This window comes from Peromyscus maniculatus, chromosome 14 (assembly GCF_049852395.1).
Source record: "Peromyscus maniculatus bairdii isolate BWxNUB_F1_BW_parent chromosome 14, HU_Pman_BW_mat_3.1, whole genome shotgun sequence".
Lineage (NCBI taxonomy): Eukaryota > Metazoa > Chordata > Mammalia > Rodentia > Cricetidae > Peromyscus > Peromyscus maniculatus.
This window is the reverse complement of record NC_134865.1, coordinates 73725866-73745307: the sequence shown is the minus strand read 5'-3', so window position 1 is coordinate 73745307 and position 19442 is coordinate 73725866. Positions and strand designations below refer to the sequence as shown.

Here is a 19442-nt window from a genome sequence, read left to right as displayed (position 1 = left end):
TATCAACTGTCATCTGGTCATCTCTGTCTGCTCAGCCATCATCTCATCTATTCATGTTCCCATCCACCCATCCACCCACACACCCATCCACCCATCCACCCACCCACCTATCCACCCATCCACCCACCCACCTATCCACCCACCCACCTATCCACCCACCCACCTATCCACCCATCCGCCCACCCATCTGCCCACCCACCCATCCACCCACTCATGCATTCACTCATCCACCCACCCACCCACCCACCCACCCATCCACCCATCCACCCATCCACCCATCCACCCATCCACCCACCCATCCACTCACCCATTCACCATCTACTGTTCACTCTCTCTTCCCATGTCCTGGGAACAGCACATGGAGAGGAGATATTAAAGCTTCCATTTCAAAGAAACAAAAATGAGTCCCAGAAACCTAAGGCCATTTGTCCACCCCAAAGCCTGACTCCAGAGCATCTGCTGATGAGCCATGGTGCATCCTGAGCTCCTCACAGCTATACCTGCCTCAATGGAGTGGACAGAGCTGACTTACCCCAGCGCTCTCCCGCTGCAGGATCCTGGCAGCCTCTGCCTGGCTTAGCCCTAGCTGCAGCCACACAGGGCAGGTCTTCACCAGCTTCTCCAGGACACTGATGCCCCGGCGTGGGATGCAGTTCTTTGCGGTCGTTGGCAAACCAAGCCTCATGCCATCTTTCTCCTCATCTTCTTCTCCCTCTCCTTTGCCAGCATCTGAAACAGGACTGAGACAGGACATAGAATCAAATGGTCAGTGCATCCCTCGGAGGACCATGGGAGGATGGACAACAAGTAGGGATTGAATTAACCCCATTTGCTCATTTAACATCTATGTGGCCAGGGCCCTTTTGGGGAATGATATCAACAGACAAGTCTCCACCTAAGGCATGTATCATTACAGCAAGTAAGACACACACAGAAACAGCCGGCTAAGGCGCAAGAAGGGACTAATAATAATAGGAGCGGAGTGGACACACTGGCTAGCTTCAGCCCAGCTGGACTCAAGGAAGCATGGCAGCATCTGAGTAGATCCTGAAGAAGGGTTTTGAAACCTTTTAATTGAAGAACAACTGGGAGGCTATGAGATGTACACATGGCTTGTATACTGCTAGCTCCATTTTGACCTGTCCACACCCATGTAGTTACCACCATGAATGAGAGAGACCTGCACCATCCAATGTGACTTGCCACACATTGGTCACTGGGTTAAGAGGGACTGGTCCATACTGAAAATATAGGCTGAGAGCATTCTAGGCACAGGTGACCACAGTGTGCAAAATGGTGAGAGAGAGAGAGAGAGAGAGAGAGAGAGAGAGAGAGAGAGAGAGAGAGAGAGAGAGACTCCATGAACCATCTAGGCATTTGCATTTCAGATGGAAAGGAGGTAGTGGGTGGGGTAGACTGGACAGCAGAACTGCAGTGGAAGGGCCGGGGGCGGAGCCTGGAAGGCCAAGGAGGACCCCAGTACACAATCACTTTAGACTGAAAACTGCAGGTGTCTGGGGGAGAGATGTCCAGGAGGAACTTCAGGGATGGGGGCGGGTGACAGGGGTGAATTTGGAAGGTGAAGTTAGAAGAGGCAAGGGACCCCAGGAGTTCTGTAGTCACTGGGAGCCTTGGCTCTGAGTATTCAAGCAGCTCCCCTGGAACCCCAGCGCTGAGGGGAGGAGCCTCTGAACCCTGTTCCCTGGACGGACCTTGGGCTTTCTAAGCCTGGGATCTTTGCAGACCTGCGGAGGTGGCTCCACTCCCTCTCCCCCACGTTCCTCTCTGCATCCTGAGTTGTAGGCTGCTGCTCTCGGGTGACCAAGTGGAAACTGTTCCAGACACTAGCTTGAGTCACGTGGTCCTAACACTGTGCATCCTTGCTCCAAGAGCTTCTGTGGCTCCCACTTGCTAAAGAATTCAGGCCAGTGCCCTATTATTCAAGGCATTCTCATCCTGAAAGGACCCCCTGAAAGGCAGCTGTCCAGCACCCCCCCCCCCCCCATAGAACCTACATATCTTTCTCCAGTCTCCTGCTTGAACTGCCTGTCTGCCTATAGTTCCCATGGAGCTCTTGACTCACTGCAGCTGATAAACAGAGATATGAGACAAGATGTCAAAAACAACTACTGTATTTAAAAAAAAAAAAATCGTTGAATTAGAGTTGAAAACTTCTGCCCAGGTCTGGGGTGACTGGAGGTAAAGTTATTTGCCAGGCAAGCATAAGATCTGAGTTTGATACCTAGAATCCACAAAAAAAGCTGGGCATGGTGGCACGCACTTGCAGTTCTAGCACTGAGGAGGTAGAGACAGGTGGATATCTGGGGCTTCCTCACCAGGCAGCCTAGCCTCCTTGGCAAGTTCTAGGCCAGTGAGAGATCTAGTGTCTTTGGGTTACTATTTCTGTGATGGGACACCATGAGCACAGCAACTCTTATGAAGGAAAGCATTTAATTGGGGCTGGCTTATAGTTTCAGAGGTCCAGTCCATTATCACCATGGCAGGGAGCATGGCAGCATGCAGGCAGACATGGTGTTGAAGCAGCTGAGCACCCTACGTGTGAATCCACAGGCAGCAGGAAGAGAGGGGCACTGGGCCTGGCTTGGGCTTTTGAACCTCAAATCCCACACCCAGTGACATTTCCTTCAACCCCCAACAAGGCCACACCCACTCCAACAAGACCACACCTCCTAATTCTTTTCAAGTAGTGCCACTCCATAATGACTAAGCATGACAAATATATGAGCCCATGGGAGCCATTCTTATTAAAACCACCACATTTTGTCTCCAAAAACAAGTTGGAAGGTGTCTGAAGAACACCCGAGTTTGTCCTCTGCCCTCCACAGACATGTGCACCTACTATGCATGTGCACCCAGACACATGCACCTCTGCCCATCCACCTGGACGGGAATATTTGCAAAACACATACTTCATGAGTGACAGGCAAGTCAATTAAAAAAGGGAAGTCAAAAGATCTGAACAGATTCTCCACAGACAACATACATGGGCCAATAAGCAGGTGAAAAGGTGCTAGAAATCTTTGGTTATTAGGGACATGCAAATTAAAACCGCAAGGTGACACTGTGGTGCAACCGGAAGATTGAAATAAGGACCGCCCCCACCATTTTTTCTGAGGATGGCTCAGGTACCAGAAGGCTCTCAGATTTGCTTGTGTAAATGTACATTGGTACAACCACTTTGGAAAATGACAGGGCAAGTTGTCACAACCTGAACACATGGTCTCCATGGCAGGTCTCACTCCTCAGTATGTTCCCCAAAGGAACAAAAGCCCACATCTGTAAAAAGATGGGTAAGGAAATGGTCACAGCAGCTTGACTTACAATAACTCCAAACTGGCCCAGGGACCCATCGATAGAAGGAGGATGAAGAGGCTGGGCTCCCCACACAAGGGAGCAGCCAGCAACAAAGAGATCCACCGATGAATAGCCACGTGGGTGAATCACGAATGCCCACACTGCATCAAAGCCACGGGCAAAGAAAACAGATCCCACGAGTCAATGCACAGTTCAAACAGTGCATACTTCCATCCGTGTGCTTGTTTACTTTGTTCACATCCATTTTATACTAAAGTTGCAGAGAGCGGTCGTCTACTGAACTCTGTAGTTAACAACCCATATGCTAACATATTCAGGGAGGGCTAGAACTTCCTCTGGAATGCACAAAAAACAAAGGGAACTTTCAGATAGATGAAGGCACGTAATAACGCAAACGGGAAAACATTAAGGGTAAGTGGTAGATATGACTGTTCACTACAAAATCTACTCTTCTGCATGTTTAACATTCAATTTTACCTTTTCAGGAAACTAAGATAAAATTCTTCACATCCTGTGAAGCCCATTCAAATGAAGCCTGATTGCTGTACCAGAAGCCTGGTTCTGAATTCACACTGTGTGCCTTTAGGCTCATTATCTTACCTCTCTGGGCTTCAGTTTAATTACTGTTAAAAAAATGTCTTTGTTTGGCAGGAAGACTGTGCCGATCTGATGCAGTCTGTGGAAGATTTAGCACAGTGTTTCCTGTAATTCAGCAGAGCTAGCTAATGTGTTCCTATCCTTCCGCTCTCCAGCTGCCATTCTTCTCCATCTGCTGCAATCCCCTATTGTGTGCGGACTTCATGTGAGGACTTCCGGCACGTTTGACTGGAGTGAACGGTGCTCACCTCTGTGTGCTGCTGTCCGAGACTTCTGGCTCTGGTGGCAACCCATGAGTTCAAGTGTACAGGAAACATGCAGCCTGGCATGAACGCAAACACAGTTGCCAAGAGAATCCAAGTTTCTTGATCAAGAAAACTACAGGGAGGACTCTTCTCATGCCCTAAGTGCAGCTGGTGGATGAAGAGGCAAGGCCAGGGCGGTCCACACAGCTGGCCGTGACAAGAACCATGGGTCAGCCCAACATGGGCTCCAAAGATGCTTTCCAGAAAGTTAGCTCCTTGAGGTTCCTCGGGGTCCATGCTGAGTGTGAACATGACAGAGGCTGGCTCGGAGCCCTTAGGGTGGTGTTTTTTTTTTTTTTTTTTTTTTTTTTTTTTTTTTTTTTTTTTTTTTTTTTTTTTTTTTGCCTAGAGGACTCTGTAAGATGTCAAAGGCCACAGTCCTTGTCTCCTGGCAAGGTATAGAAGTTGGAGACACCAAGGCCTCAGGGAGGTGTGGACTTCATACTAGGTTGGAAGAGTGACAGGAACCAAGGGACAAAGCCCCACGGTATCTGCCATAACCAAGCTAGAGACAGATGACACAGGGAAACCTGAGTTCTCAACTGTCCACAGGGAAGAGGTGTGATCGCACATGCTGAGCTGGCCCACTCTGGGCTTTGCCTGTGGCTGTGACTCCTGCTGTCAGTGGTGGTGGCTGAACCCTCCTGGCACTGTGCCTGTCATCGGTTGGCAGAGCAGAGACTCTGACACCCACGCCCTCCGTCCTGACAGCAGATGCTGCAGCCGCTGTACCCTGAGATCTTTGATTGTAGATAAAGAAGCAAGCAGGCGTGACATGTGACAGTGACGGGGCCATCATGAATGGAGTTGACAGCATGAAGGAACTAGGCCAGGGGTTACAAAGGAGCTCTGCCTCAAAGAGAAGCCCTCCAAGGCAGATGCTCCTCCGGTGTGTGGCTCAAGCAATGGCTTTAGTGGCCTCATAGCCTTCCCCTCCCACAGCTGCCCAGGGACACTCTGCTGCCTCCGTGTGCCTGTGGTCAGTTGCTCAAGAAGTCCACAGTGTACCTCGGCACCCAGCTTCTCCGGGATGTTCTGAGCAGCTCTGGAAGAAGGAATGGGCCCTGTCACAGGCCTAATGAACTTCAGTGGGAAGAAGACAGAGCAGTGGGGTTAGCAGCCTGGGTGCTGGCTGGCTACCACCCGCCTGGAGGAGAGCGCAGAAGTTTCCTGGCCAAGAGCCAGAGGCTTTGGTTGCCTGGTGAGCTCCTGGAAGCGTTACTGGGAGAACTGAGACCTCTTGTGTAGACTTGGACAGAAAGTGGGGGGTTTGAGAGATGGAAGGTCTAGGAAATAAGCCATGTCACCCCACCTATCATCATGACTTCTGGCAAGGCCCGAACACTCTGCACAGGACTCCGCAGAGAAAGAAGGCAGGAAGAGCTTCACAGAGGTGATGTGAACTCTCTGTGACCCTCACACCTGCTGCACAGGCTGAGCTGAGTGCCTCAAAGAGTCTAAATCTCAACCCCAGTGCCCATGTAGGAGACTTGGAGAGAGGGTCTTTGCAGGTGGGATCAAGTTAAGGGTCCTAAGATGAGACAGCCTCGGGTCAGGCTCTGGAATCTGTTTCTAACCATTGCACTAGTTCCCCCAAATTGGGTCAATGAGACGGCTCAGTGAGTAAAGGGCTTGCTGCCAAGCCTGAAGATCTGTGTTTGATCCCCAGGACCCACATGGTGGAAGGAGAGAACTGACTCTTACAACTTGTCCTCTGACCTCACACGTACCTCATAGTACACATAACCCCACATGTAATAAATAATTAAATGATCAATGCAATAAAAAGAGGGGTTTTTTTTACAAGTTAAAATCTTTAACTTTAGAAAAAGGTGTTTTTTTTTAAAAAAAAAAATTCCACATTTGCATATCTTTATAGTAGCTGGCAAAGAAAATTCAATAAATTTTTTTTTTAAATCTTATTTGGGAACAGATACATACAGAGACATATAAATATGCACAAGGAATATAATTTGCAGACGGCCATGGAAGGCATCATTATAGACAGTTCTGAGACATGCAGGGGGGTGGATCAAATCATAATGATTACACATTGCTTCTACGATGAAAATCATTTTAAACCCACGGTTTTCTCATCTGCTCCATGGGGTTGGTGATGTCTGGCCCATGGGAACAGTTCAGCTAGCTCTTGCTGGGTAACAACGTTGGCGGTCACATGTGCTTCTCCCAGAAGTACCTACACTTTTCGGTCACTTGCCTGTTCATCGCTCCCAGATCCACCCATTCCTCATGCCCACTGTGCCTCACTTACTGTGAAACAAAACAGCAGCTAAGGAGGACCATTTCTCAGGACCTAAAAGCTAGGCAAGCATGGGGGCTGGCGGGACGTACCCTAAGAATGGAAGGTTGTGCCCCCTCACATGACAATCTGTTAGATCTGAGATGTGAGACGCTGTCACACTTCCCAGCACCCCCCTTTGCTGGAGATGGTGACAAAGGCCACCACTGCTGTAGTATGTACCAATTAAAAAAATGGGAGAAAGCAGATTTCAGGGCGGGATGCTGGCTGTAGGTAACATGCTTTTTGTGCAAGCAGGGGGACCTGAGTTCAGATCCCCAACACACATACAAAAGACAAGTGTGAGAACATGTGTCTGTAATCTAGTGCTGGAGGGAGGGGCAGACATGGGAGGATCCTTGGAGTTGGCTGGCCAGCGGTCTAACCAAATGGCAAGCTCTAGGTTCGGTGACAGATCAGTCTCAAAAAATAAGGTAGTGAATGATGGACAAAGACATCCAGCATCAACCTCTGGTCGCCATATTAGCATGCATGGATGCACACATGAACAGATACACATCACCTGCTCACATATACTACACCTACACACACCATGTGTATCCCTCAAAAAGTACCAATCTAGAAGATAAATCTATAACTCTATAAGATAAACTTCCAGCAATCTTCAGCAACACAAGGCAACTGACCCCCCCCCCCCACACACACACACATGCACAAAGACTATGTAACTGGTGCTCATTTCCCATTTCATCCCTGGGGCAGAGGAGAAAGGGACGTATGTCCTCAGCTCTGAGAATAAGTCACTGAGATCTATAAGGCAAAACAAAACCAAACAACAACAAAAACAAGGCCCGAAACGTCATGTTCTACTGAGTCAGGGAAGAAGAGGGGAGGAGGAGAAGGGAGACAGAGTGTTCACATCGATGAGAGAGGAGCTGCCACAGGAATTCTTTGTTCTGTTCCTGCAGCTACCCCAGGAGTCTGGGATGAAGCCCAAAGAGAAAGTCCTAAAATCAAACAAACGAAAACACCAGAATATGGAGAGCAATAAGCAAACTACTGAGTCCAAAAGCATTCACGACAGCTGTATGTCTCCTCTGTGGCCACAGTTCACCAGTGTGGGTGAGGGTGCTCCCCAGTAGGGAGGTGAGGGTGTTCCCTGGCAGCGGGGGTGGGGTGTGAGGGTGCTCACTTCGACCAGAGTTCTAAGACTACTAAAAAAGAAAGACTCAAGGCAGATGTGGTAACACATGGGATGTTACAAGCTGGATTGCAGCTACACAGGGCATCGCAGAGTTCTCTGTAGGTTTCTCTGGACTTGGAATAGTTCTAACTTTTAAATTACTTTTATTCAGTATGCGTGGCTGTGGAGCTCAGGTGCCACAACATAAGCATGGAGGTCAGAGGGTAGTAACTTGTGAGAGGCTGGCTGGTTCTTTCCTTTTCCCATGTGGGTCCTGGTGATCAAGGTCAGGGCTGTCAGGCTTGGCAGCAGTGTGTTTTACCTGCTGAGCCACCCCACCAGCCCTGTGCGCCAATATTTGTTTGAAATAACAAAAAAGCCCATGTGCTTGTACCCCCTTCTCTGAGGTGCTGGGGAAAGTAGTCTGAGGAACCCAAGCCTTTTGCTTCTGCTGGCATAAGCCCTCCACCCCATGTGATGGGAGGAACAGAGTCTCACTACCTTCCCAGGCAGCTCAATCTCAACAGCAATTCTTGGTTTCCATGCAGAAGACATCTGTGCGTTGCCTTGTCAGAGCTTCGGAGTCAGGTCAGAAGCCTGCACGTCCATGTTAGGAAGGAATTGGAGAGCTCACCCTGGGAGGGCAGTCTATGGCCACCCAGAGACTTGGGGTCCAGGCATTTTTAGGGAGCAGCTTGGGCAGCCACCTCTAGGACATCATAGCAGAAGGCCATGAAGGCCATTGGGAACTGTTCCGCTCTCCTGTGGCAGCTACAGGACTTTGGGCAAAGAGCAGCAGCCGATACTGAAGGTCATCAGACCCAAAAGCCTGGGTTTAGGATGTTCACAGTAGCATAAGGCAGGTTACAGTCTCAGGGAAAGGATAGAGCCTCATTCTGGGGCCACTGCATCCTGTGAGCAGTCTTTGGTAAAACAGGGAGACCATGTCACCTACCTTAGTGGTGAGGTAAGAACTAAAGGAGACAGCAGAGCCAAGAGTTCAGTCCATCACTGACAGAGCAAATAGCTACTGCTATTGAGATGAGGCCCTCCAACCAGTGTCAGGAGGGAGTCGAGACTTAGTGACAATAGGCAGTGTTGGGGAGTAAGTCCTACTAGGACAGAGGTGAGCAGGGTGAGGGCTGGGGAGATGGCTCAGTTGATAAAGTGCTTGCTGTAAACACAAGGATTGAGCTGGCTGTGGCAATGTGCATCTGTAATCCCAGTGCTGAGGATCAGGGCTGGTTGGCCAGCCAGTCTAGCCAACTGGTGAGCTCTAGATTCATCGAGAGGCTCTTGCTTTTTTCTGCACTTTGCAGGGCTGTGGTGACAACCTCTTGCCCCTATATAGCACCCCCCCCCCAACTTTGTGATGACAAAATGTACACCTCTCTGTAGACGGAAGTTTTCCTGTGTCCTTCCTGGTCCTATAGCTGTTTAGTCTCAAATAAACACGCAGAGGCTTATATGAGTTACACACTGTTTGGCTTATCATTAACTAGCTCTTACAACTTAATTCAACACATTTCTATTAATCTGTGTTTTGCCACATGGCTTTGTGGTGTTACCTGTGTTCCATTACATCTTGCCCCCCCCCCTTAACCCCCAGCAGCGCTCAGTGTCTCTCTCGACTCCGCCTTCCTTCTACCTATATCTCTGCTTGGATTCCCCACCTGGCTCTATTCTGCCTTGCCATAGGCCACAGCAGCTTCTTCACTAACCACCACAGCACCTCCTTCTCTAGGATCTGTACCAGCCAGGCTGAGCAGTCCCTTTGCCACGAAGCACTCAGTAGGAACATCTGTCAGCTGCTTCTTCCAGACAGACACCAAGCCACACGCTGGCACACACCACCTCTAGAAATATGCTGACCAAGCCGTCACTTTTGAAATAGTTCTAAGAGTATCTGACTCCATGGTTTTTACTATTGTCACAGCTGGGCGGCCATCACCACAACTAGTCTTAGAACATGTTAGCCACTGGTCAGTCCCCATCCCCCATCACCAACTACCACTCATTTGTTCTCTCCTTAGAGACTCGGCTAGTCTGGGTATTTCCTGTAAGTGGACCTGGGCACTGGTTAGTTTCTTCCACTTTGCAGAACGTTCTTGAGGTCCACCCCCATCCTTGTGGTGACTGGTGGAGCTTATCAGGGCTTCTCTAGCAACCTTTTGTTTCTTATGGACAGACAGCATTGCTTTCTACGGACAGACCACATTCTATCCAGTTAACTCTTGTTAATAAGACCTAAGGTAGCAAGCATCAGTTTTCTACAGATCAATAATTGGAGAAATTGTAGCAGATTAACTTGTCCGAGGGTGGAGTTAGACTGTAGAAATGGAGGGAGACAAGGACTCATGAGTTGAGGACTTCATAACAAATGCTGTTGTCGGCAGAACAGGGATGGCATTGGGCATGGAGTCTGATCGTGGACCAGGCACCTCTCCTCCCCCATCTCTCAATTCAGCAGCCTCTTCAGGAAAACAAGAGGGTTGGGCTCAAGCTCAGATGCCTGGTAGGTTGAATTTCCCCACATGAACCCCAGCTGCTTGGCAATACTCAGACAGTTATGCTGAGGGCACCACAGAGCAAGAACGTGGGGGATCAACTAATGATGTCTGTGGGGTGCTCCATGCGGGAGAACAGCTGTGCCTGCTGCTCTATATACTGACTGGGCCTCTCTCGCAGGCCAAACACTAAAGGTCCTTCCAGCCCTGCAAATTCCCTGTCTCTATGACTCATCTGACCCTTGGCTGTGGGCCTCCGAAGGCTTCTCTTTCTAGCTGGGCTGGCCCTGCCCCAGAAGACAGCACAGAAGAGGCAGGAGGCCAGGCCAGCCTCGCCTCTCCTGCCAGATCCTTTCCCCTGAGTGTGCACTACTCAGCCGCAGCTGCTGTCTCTTTCCCCGTCTGGCCCAGGCTGCAGAGAAGCAGGACCAATAGCAGAGCTCGGGGGCCTGTGGGCTAGAGGAGAAGTAGCTGGCTTCAGACCTCTTTCACCCCTGTTCCACAGACACCTGCAGCCTGTTCCCAGGGTGGCATGACTGTTGGAGGTGCAGGCCAGTACCCACAGGCAGTGACCAGAACCCATGTTTCATGGATCTCTCCTTCTCCTAACACTGAAAGCCTTGTATGGTAAGATAGGCCCTCCACAGTTTTGCCCAGCACTGGCCAGTTCTGCAGGCTGCCCACAGCCTCTTAGAAGGGAAGTCAGCTCAAGCAGGTCTTCCGGCCCCCGGAAATAATGAGAGCAGACCAGGTCACCTCAGGTCATACGTCACAGGCCACATCAAGGGGTCTGGCAAGTCAGAAGCCTTCATGCGTTCTGTGTCTACCTACAGAGGCCTTCGTCTCTCCTGAGTCAATAGTCACAGCCCAGTTCCCGGCCCTGCCTTCCTGAATCTACCATGGGTTCCAGCGTTCCCTCTGGACTCACACTCACTGTGCCCCCATTCTCTCTCTCTCTCTCTCTCTCACACACACACACACACACACACACACACACACACACACACACACACACACGGGCCCCACAGAGACCACAGAGGCATTGCTAAGGCTCTTTGGATGGCAGCCTCCACTAGGATAGGCCAGCCCTAAACCTGCTTCTCAGATGCTCTGACCTGCTCACTGTGCCATGTCCTCTATGTCTCCATCCCTGACTGCTTTCTTTTCACCTTGGGCCCTAGACACCCACTCACCTGATTTGGGTCCCTCTGTCTTCCTTCAGTACTTCCTCTGGATCACAGGATTCCTTCCTGCTAATGTTTGACCTGAGTAGGCCCAGCCTACTACCCTGCCCCCACTCCCTGAGTCTTGGATGGGACTGTCTACTCCCATCGGGTTCCAGTTTGCAGGTGATTGTACCAGTTCTTGGCCATCGGTATGACCAGGGGTGTGTTGCTTGGTCCCTAGGGTATGCTCTTATTTGTTTTCTATTGCTGTAATAAAATGCTGACCAAAACTGACTTGGGGGAGGAAATGGTTTATCTGACTTACAGGTCCAGATTACAGCCCATCATAGAGGGAAGTCAGGGCACGAACCAAACTAGGAGCAGAGGCAGAAGCCATGGAGGAAAGCTGCTTGCATACTGGCTTGCTCTCCCTGGCTTGCTCAGCCTGCTGTCTTACGTACCCCAGTGATGGGGGAATGTCTTTCTGTATGCTGTGAATGTGTTGCTCTGATTGGTTGATAAATAAAAAGCTGATTGGCTAGTAGTCAGGCAGGAAGTATAGACAGGATAAACAGACAAGGTGAGTTCTGGAAAAGAGGAAGGCTGAGTCAGGAGACACCAGCCCACCAATCAGGGAGCAGCATGTAATGGCACACAGGTAAATCCACGGAACACATGGCAACATATAGATTAACAAAATGGGCTGAGTTTAAGTGTAAGAGCTAGTCAGTGGTAAGCCTAAGCTAATGGCTGAGCAGTTTTAATTAATATAAGCTTCTGTGTATTTATTTAGGTCCGAGTGGCTACGGGACTGGTGGGTGAGAGAGATTTGTCCTGACTGCAGGTCAGGTGGGACACAGGAAAACTTCAGCTACACCCCAGACCCACCTGCCCAGGGGTGGCACCACCCATAGTGGGCTGGGGCCTCCCACATTAATCACTGATCAACAAAATGCTGCTATGAAATAATCCTCTTGTATACTATAAAGATTTGTCACTCAAACTGGTTTAATAAAGCACTGATTGGCCAGTAGCCAGGCAGGAAGTATAGGCAGGGCAACCAAACTAAGGATGATGGGAAGAAGAAGGGCGGAGTCAGGAGTCGCCAGCTAGATGCAGAGGGAGCAGGAGATGAATGTGCCATGCTAATAAAGGTACTGCCATGTGACAGAGCATTAATAAGGAATATGGGTTAAATTAAAATGTAAGAGCTAGTTAGTAATAAGCCTGAGCTATTGGTTGAGCATTTATAGTTTATATTAAGCTCTGAGTCAATTATTTGGGAAGCAGCTGCCAGGTATTTGGGAATAGGCAATCGGGAGAGAAATGTCTGTTTACAAAATGCCACACAGACTTGTCTACAGGCCAATCTGATGGAGGTTGTGGTGGTTTTAATGAGAATGGCTCCTATGGGCTCATATTTGAATGCTTGGTCTCCAGTTGGTAGAACCGTTTGGGAAAGATTAAGAGGCGTGGCTTTGTTAGAGGAGCTATGAAACTGGGGGTGGGCTTTGAGGTTTCAAAAGCCCATGCCATTCCCAGTTAGCTCTCTTTCTCTGCCTCCAATTTGGGAATAAGACGTAAGCTCTTAGCTGCTGCTCCAGCATCTTGCCTGCCTGCCTGCCACAGACTCACATCCTCCAATAAACACATTCTTCTATAGTTGCCTTAGTCATGGTATTTTGTCATAGCAATGAAAAAGTAACTAAAAGAGAGGTATTATCTCAACTAAGATTCCCTCTTCCTAGATGGCCATAGTGTATACTAAAATCACAAAAAACTAACTTGCTGAGGATGTGAGCTTGAAAACCAGGAAGCCTGCAGAAAGAGTTCCAGCTGGGTGGCCTATGCACGTGACAGCTCCTGTCTTTGCCTCTCTGCACATGTATTTAAGTGGGGGTGGGAGCCTGAGCACTTTGTATACTGGTTCTAAGAGCTTGACGCTGTGCTTCAGTGAAAGCGATGCCCAATAATATTGGTACCACCCACCGATCCATCCACCCATCCATTATATCCAATTCTAGGCTAAGCATAATACTATTGAAGTAAGCATTGCAGCCAGCAGGCTGGAGAGATGGCTCAGTTATTAAAACATGTACTGCTCTTGCAGAGAACCCGAGTTTTGTTCCAAGCACCCACACTGGGTGGCTCACAACCAGCTGTAACTCCAGTTCCAGGGAACCTGACACCTCTTTTGGACTTTATGCACTAGCACTCACATGTGCATATACTTACACACAGACACACAGACACAGACATAAACATACACAACTAAAAACAAAATAAATCTTTAAAACAAAAGGCAGCTGGCATCCTGCACCCACCCCAAAGAGACACCAAGAAATGTCACTAGATATAGAGAAGGTATGGAGAAGGCAGGATTCAGTGATCCATGTATTGGCCAGGACTGAAGTTAAAAACCTCAAAGGCACAGGACCCAAGTCCCTATGGCAGGGACAAGCCCTGGGCATGTGTGCTACACACTTTTATCAGGATGATCTCAGGATACCTGTGCAGGGACAGAGAGAAAGGTGGTCAAGAGGTGCCCAGAGGGGGCAGATGGAGGACCTTCCATGTCATCCTGCTGTCTTTTTTGATTTTGAGTCACATGACTACACTGTGGGTTAGGGATATAACAAAGGTGGCTGGAAACTCCAAGAAAGCCAAGTTCTCCTTAGGAGGATTCCCCATGTGCAGCTGAGCAGCACCATACAGTCCCACTCACAGAGCTCAGTCCTCTTTGGGCTAAGTGTATCTATGGTAGGCCATTTTTCTTTTAGAATCTACGTCAAAGAGCTCTCTCAAGAATGCAAATGTGTTTCCTGTGGCATGATTCACAGTTGAGGAAAATGGGAAAAAAATCAAATTGTGAAGGTGTCACACCCCATCCATGCAGAGCACCTCTCCTTCCCAGTCTGTGTTTTGGTGCTGAGGTTGTCTACAACCTTGGTCCAGCACAGAGCAGAGGTGAAGAAGGAAAAAAGAATGATGTATGAAGACACATCAGCATTATAGGCAACTGGCAATATCCATCCATACTTGATCTACAGAGAAAGCAACTTTAGATGCTAAACTTAGCACATGCTGAAATAATAGACAGCCATTAAAAAAGTTCCTACGGTCCATTTAGCTGGCCAGAATGTTGGGCAGTACAGCTTCCATGGAGGGTTAACTTTTTTAACTTATAACACAATTGCAGACACACAGGCCCTTTAACCTAGCAGCTGTGAAGAGTCATCTTCACAGATGGAGCTGCCATGTGCAAAATGATTCCTGGAACAACCACTATTCCCTGGAGTCATGGGAGCATTGTCTGTACAGGAGAAATGACTGGAAACAACCTACGTGCCCATTGGTAAGGGATCAGAGAAATGAGGGGCAAATTATGCAACTGAAAAACAAAACAAAAACAAACAACAACAACAACAACAACAAAAAACGGAGGAGGCTATGTACTGCTATGGAAGAATGACTGGATGTGGCTAATGACAGACAGACAGAAGAGAGTATGTCCTGAGTTTCTCTGTTAAACAGAGTGGTGGTGGTGGGGTATTGAGAATGGAGCAGGGAGGAGGGGAGGAGGGAGGAGAGGGAGGGTTGGAGGATGGAGAGGGAAAGGCTGAAAATCTGACTAGCGCTTGTAGGGATAACCGTGAAGACAGATACCCTCCCCCCCACTGGCATAGGAGAGGGGAACCCGGCCCTGGCTCTACATGGGGAGAGCACCAGGCACCATGGGCTTCTTCACATCAAGATCCAGAGATTTCTGTCTCCTCTCTACTTTTCTGTACAGACTACACTTCTGTATGTTTATATTAATACTAATTGCTGTTATCAGAAAGTAACGGGAAACTACGAAGGTAGAAAAATAGGGCCGAGGGAAGCTCAGTCAGCAAAGGGTTTGCCTCAGGAAAAAAAAAAAAAAAGGTAGACATAGAACCCTAGAACCCACATAAGAAGCTGGGTGCAGTGGTGCGTGTTTGTGATCTAAGAGATGGTGAGATGGGAGATGGAGGTGGACTTAGCCCACTTGGTGAAATTTCAGGCCAATGAGAGACCCTATCTCAAGCCAAAAGCAGAAGGCTCCTAAGCCCAGGGTTGTCCTCAGATCTCCACATACAGGGCACATATATGTGATGTGTGTATACACACACACACACACACACACACACACACACACACACACACACAAGTGAAAGAATGGAGACCCAGGAACAAGCCTTCCAGACTTACTTGCTACTTGCCTGTCGGGGTTTCTTGTGTGACACAGGGCAGAATTGGGCAGGCGGGGGGGCGGGGAGAGGGGGCGGGGGGGGGGGACAGGGGGAGCGGCTCAGTGCCTAGGAGCACCTTGGACACCCTGACAGTGCCAGGGAAAGACTGGGCCAGCACTCCCCACACCTGAGGCTCTTTGCCTTCTCTGTGCTCCAGCATCACAGAATGGATCTGAAGTGTCTCCCCAAAACCTGTGAGTGAAGGGCCCAAGGTAGTGGAGTTCAGAAGTGAGGCCTGCGAGAGGTGACAGGTTGCGAGGACTCCAACCTCATCCATGCAGTCATTCACCATGGATCATGGTTCCATGAGCTTTGGGGGGCGGTGGCTTTACTTCACAAGTGACGTTTCCTCACTGCTGCCCAGCCACAGGTGAGGCAGACATCTCCTGCCATGACACTCTGCCTTAACACACAGACCCCAGAGCAACCGAGCCCGGTGAGCATGATGGGAGCCTGAAACCGTGAGACAGAACAGACCCTTCCTCCTTGAGTCGATTCTGTTGGGTATTTTATCCGAGCCAACTAACACATTCAGATCCCTCCTCTGGAGGGAAAAACAAAGTAGGGGAAATATCCTCATCTATCCATAGGGCCAGAAGCCAGGGGGATCAGACGGGACTGTGTATGTGGAGTTGTCTGAGCGCAGGAATGCTGTCTCCAGGATACTCCACGAGTGCCAGTACCATATGATGAGGCCAGAGGAATCTAGCCCATTCCAGACGTTAGTCAGTGGCTGCTGGCAGGTTTTGCTAGTTTGTGGTGTAGCTGGTGCTGTCTCCCGGAAGTCCATGTGATGCTGGCAACCTGGCAGACCTCTACCACCTGGTGCAGCCTTCACTAATTGCATTTAATGTGTGGAGAGCTGCACAAGGCCAGTGGTTATCCCGGGGCTAAGGCAGATCTAGACTTCTCTATTGTTTGCCTTTTCAGGGGGTTCATGAACGTGTGTTACTTGCAATCTGGTTTCGATTGGACAGAAAAGGGGACTGGGACGGGGAATCTCATATCCTTACTGTGCAGCCCTGCTGGGAAAGCCCCTCAGGAAAGAAACATCACCCTGCCATCAATGGCTTTTCTCCCCGGAACTGTTGCATGGGGCAGGCTGGACGCCAGGCCTCGGCTTTAGCAGGTTGACTCCAGCTGCCCTGGGTTCCCAGGCTTCTATTGAACCCCCCATCCCCCCACCCCCCCCCCCCAGCTTGGTGCTGTTTCCCTGTTTCTGCTGCTTTCTTTTCCCAGGGAGGGAGCTCTTGAGAAAACTGGACCAAGGAGGCTTGAGGTACAGCCAGCCAGGGGTAGAGTCCCCATCCAGGTCAGCCATTCTAGCTTTGAGTACTACAGTACATAGTGTCTCCCACCGCCCACTGTCACCCCACCTCTGGCCCTGTAAGCTGCTTGCTTACTCAGGGTTGAGGTGGAGGGAAGGGAGAGACAGCACACACACACACACACACACACACACACACACACACACACACACACCACCATGCACTGACACAGGAGCTCAGGATGTGGGGGAAGGGACACAACTCACAGAAGGGGACAGAGACCAAGTACTTCAGCCAGGCACCTGCCTGCAGTGTACTGAGACTCGCATACTACTCTTCCAGTCCCGGTACCAATCCTGACTGACCCAGAAGGGCTGCTGTGAGGAGCACCAGAACCAGGGCATCTGGCTCAGTAAATGGTCAGCTATGGCCACTGTCCATCCAACTGGCACAGCTCTGAGTAGGGTAGGAAAAGTACTGCCCTGGGAAGGGAGCAATCATCTGGTCTAGCCTCTGCTACTGACTTGCTGTGTGAGCTCTGGCTACTCCCCCCCCCCCCCGCGCCCCCCCCCCCCGCGCCCCAAATCTGTTTCCTCAGCAGTAAAACAAGACAAAGGTTATGTGCCCCTATTGGCTTCACAGGGCTACTGGAGGGCAGAGATGCCTGTAGGGAGGAAGCATGCTTTGACAAAGGAGTCCCCATCTCTGAACGGAAAGGTGACTCAGAACGCAAGGCTGGCTTCCAGCTGCTGCCTCTCCTTGGGTCACCACTAAGAACGAGAGGGTGCAGACAGGACACAGGCCTGGCCCGCGTCTTGCACAAACCACCAAAGCATCACGTCTCTCCAGTACCTGTGACACGGAGTCACTTGGCGCCCTCCCAAACAGCGGCTGTGGCCACATTTCCTCTGCTGGCTGTCATGTGTGCTTCTGTGCACCCTAGGCTGACGAGTCTCCTGCCGATTCTCAGGGAGCCACCTCCCGGGCTACCTCCAAAAGCCAAACAGAGTTGCCTGCCCTGGCCCGAAACCCTACCATTCAGTTACTCCCTGTTACTCTACACCCAACTACCACATCAGATGTGACATGCGACAGGTGTGAGTGTTCAGGTGAGAGGCTGGAGGAAGCTGAAGACACTGGCTGTCACAGACCCCTGTCTGTGTGCTTCCAGATGCCCACGGCAGAGCCTTACCTTATGGGATGATATGAGGAGATGGTGCCTTTGGGAAGGGGTTATATCATGAGGGAGGGTGAAGCCTTGTGGATGGATATTTTGCCTCAGAACAGAGGTCCAGAACACAGCTTGGCCCCTTTCCATGTGAGGACAGAACCAGCAGCCTTGTGAGAAATAGAAAATGGCCCCCCCCTGACACTGAACCTATTGGCACTTTGATTTTGAATTTCACAGCTCCAAAACTGTGAGAGGGAAAACCGCTACTGTTTACAAACTGCTACGTTGGGCATTTTGTCGTAGCAGCAGGAGCTGGCAAGATACTGGCTAGAGAACTTGAGGTAGGGTGAGGTCCTGAGGTGGGGGAGAGTGGGAGCTGAAGGGAGAGACTCAGGGCATATGCTCCACACACCCATTTCAAGTGCCCCTGGAATTCCAAGGACAGGGTGTGGCCTGACATCCTTTCTGTGCCTTCCAGCTCGGGTGTCACCCTGCAGTGGGGCTGGGAGGATGGGAGGGCCAAACGGCAGTCCAGCAGGGACCCAAGGCATTCCTGGATCGAGGGAGGCATCAGGTGTGAGCCTCATCGGTGGCACAAAGATGCAAGGTTCAGGGGATTCATGGCTAGGCAGAGGATCTGGCTGGGACGGAGCTCCATTCTGGTTCCACCTCTACTGCCTTGGTCTCCTCACCTGCCAAGGGGCACCAGAACTCCAGCCTTGGAAGACGGCGACCATAGAGAGAATTCTCAACAGAGTGGTCAGAAGTAGATCCTCAGGGTGCAAGCTGGGGTAACCAAGGCACAGCCAAGAATGCTCAGAGCCCCGCTCCTGTCTCAATAACACACAGTAGTCACACTCCCAAGAGTTCTATTAGAGTCACAGAACCAAAGCTACTTGCACAGACTACTGACCTCCTCAGACACTGGTCTTCCTAAACTCAGACTTCAGTGGAGGTGAGGGAAGTCCCAGGGCCCGCCCAGGCAGGGCCTAAGGGACAGCGTGTGCTTTTCTAGGCAGACCACAGATAAAGCAGACACTCCACAGCCTGGAGGCCTAGGAGGGAAGGAGCTGGCAGGCTTATCCTCAGATTCTTACTTCTGTGACTACTGAGAGCCAATACAGAACCCTGTTCTCAGGGCCTCTGGCCAGCCCGAGGTTCAGCTATGTACAGAGTGAATACACACCCTCCAGTCATCACTACGAAACACCACATGCCACGACATCACAGTTCACGCCCGTCAGAAGCTTGCAGCACCCATAGATCTCCCAGATAGATCATGGCCTCCTGTGCTTAGGAACAAGACATTTCAGTGCTGTTGGGGCCACTTAGAACAATAAAACGGCCACCAACAACAAAAAGCACAATGATGCAG

The 19442-nt window shown here is 50.2% G+C and overlaps 1 protein-coding gene across 1 annotated transcript in view; it reads right to left on the bottom strand.

Moving 5' to 3' along the window:
* The window catches only part of Rin3 (Ras and Rab interactor 3), a 113048-nt gene that overhangs the window by 81450 nt on the left and 12156 nt on the right, over positions 1–19442 (bottom strand). The window contains exon 2 of the mRNA XM_006990889.4: positions 533–740. Within this exon, the coding sequence (XP_006990951.2) occupies positions 533–740 (208 nt within the window). The remainder of the gene's footprint in view (positions 1–532; positions 741–19442) is intronic.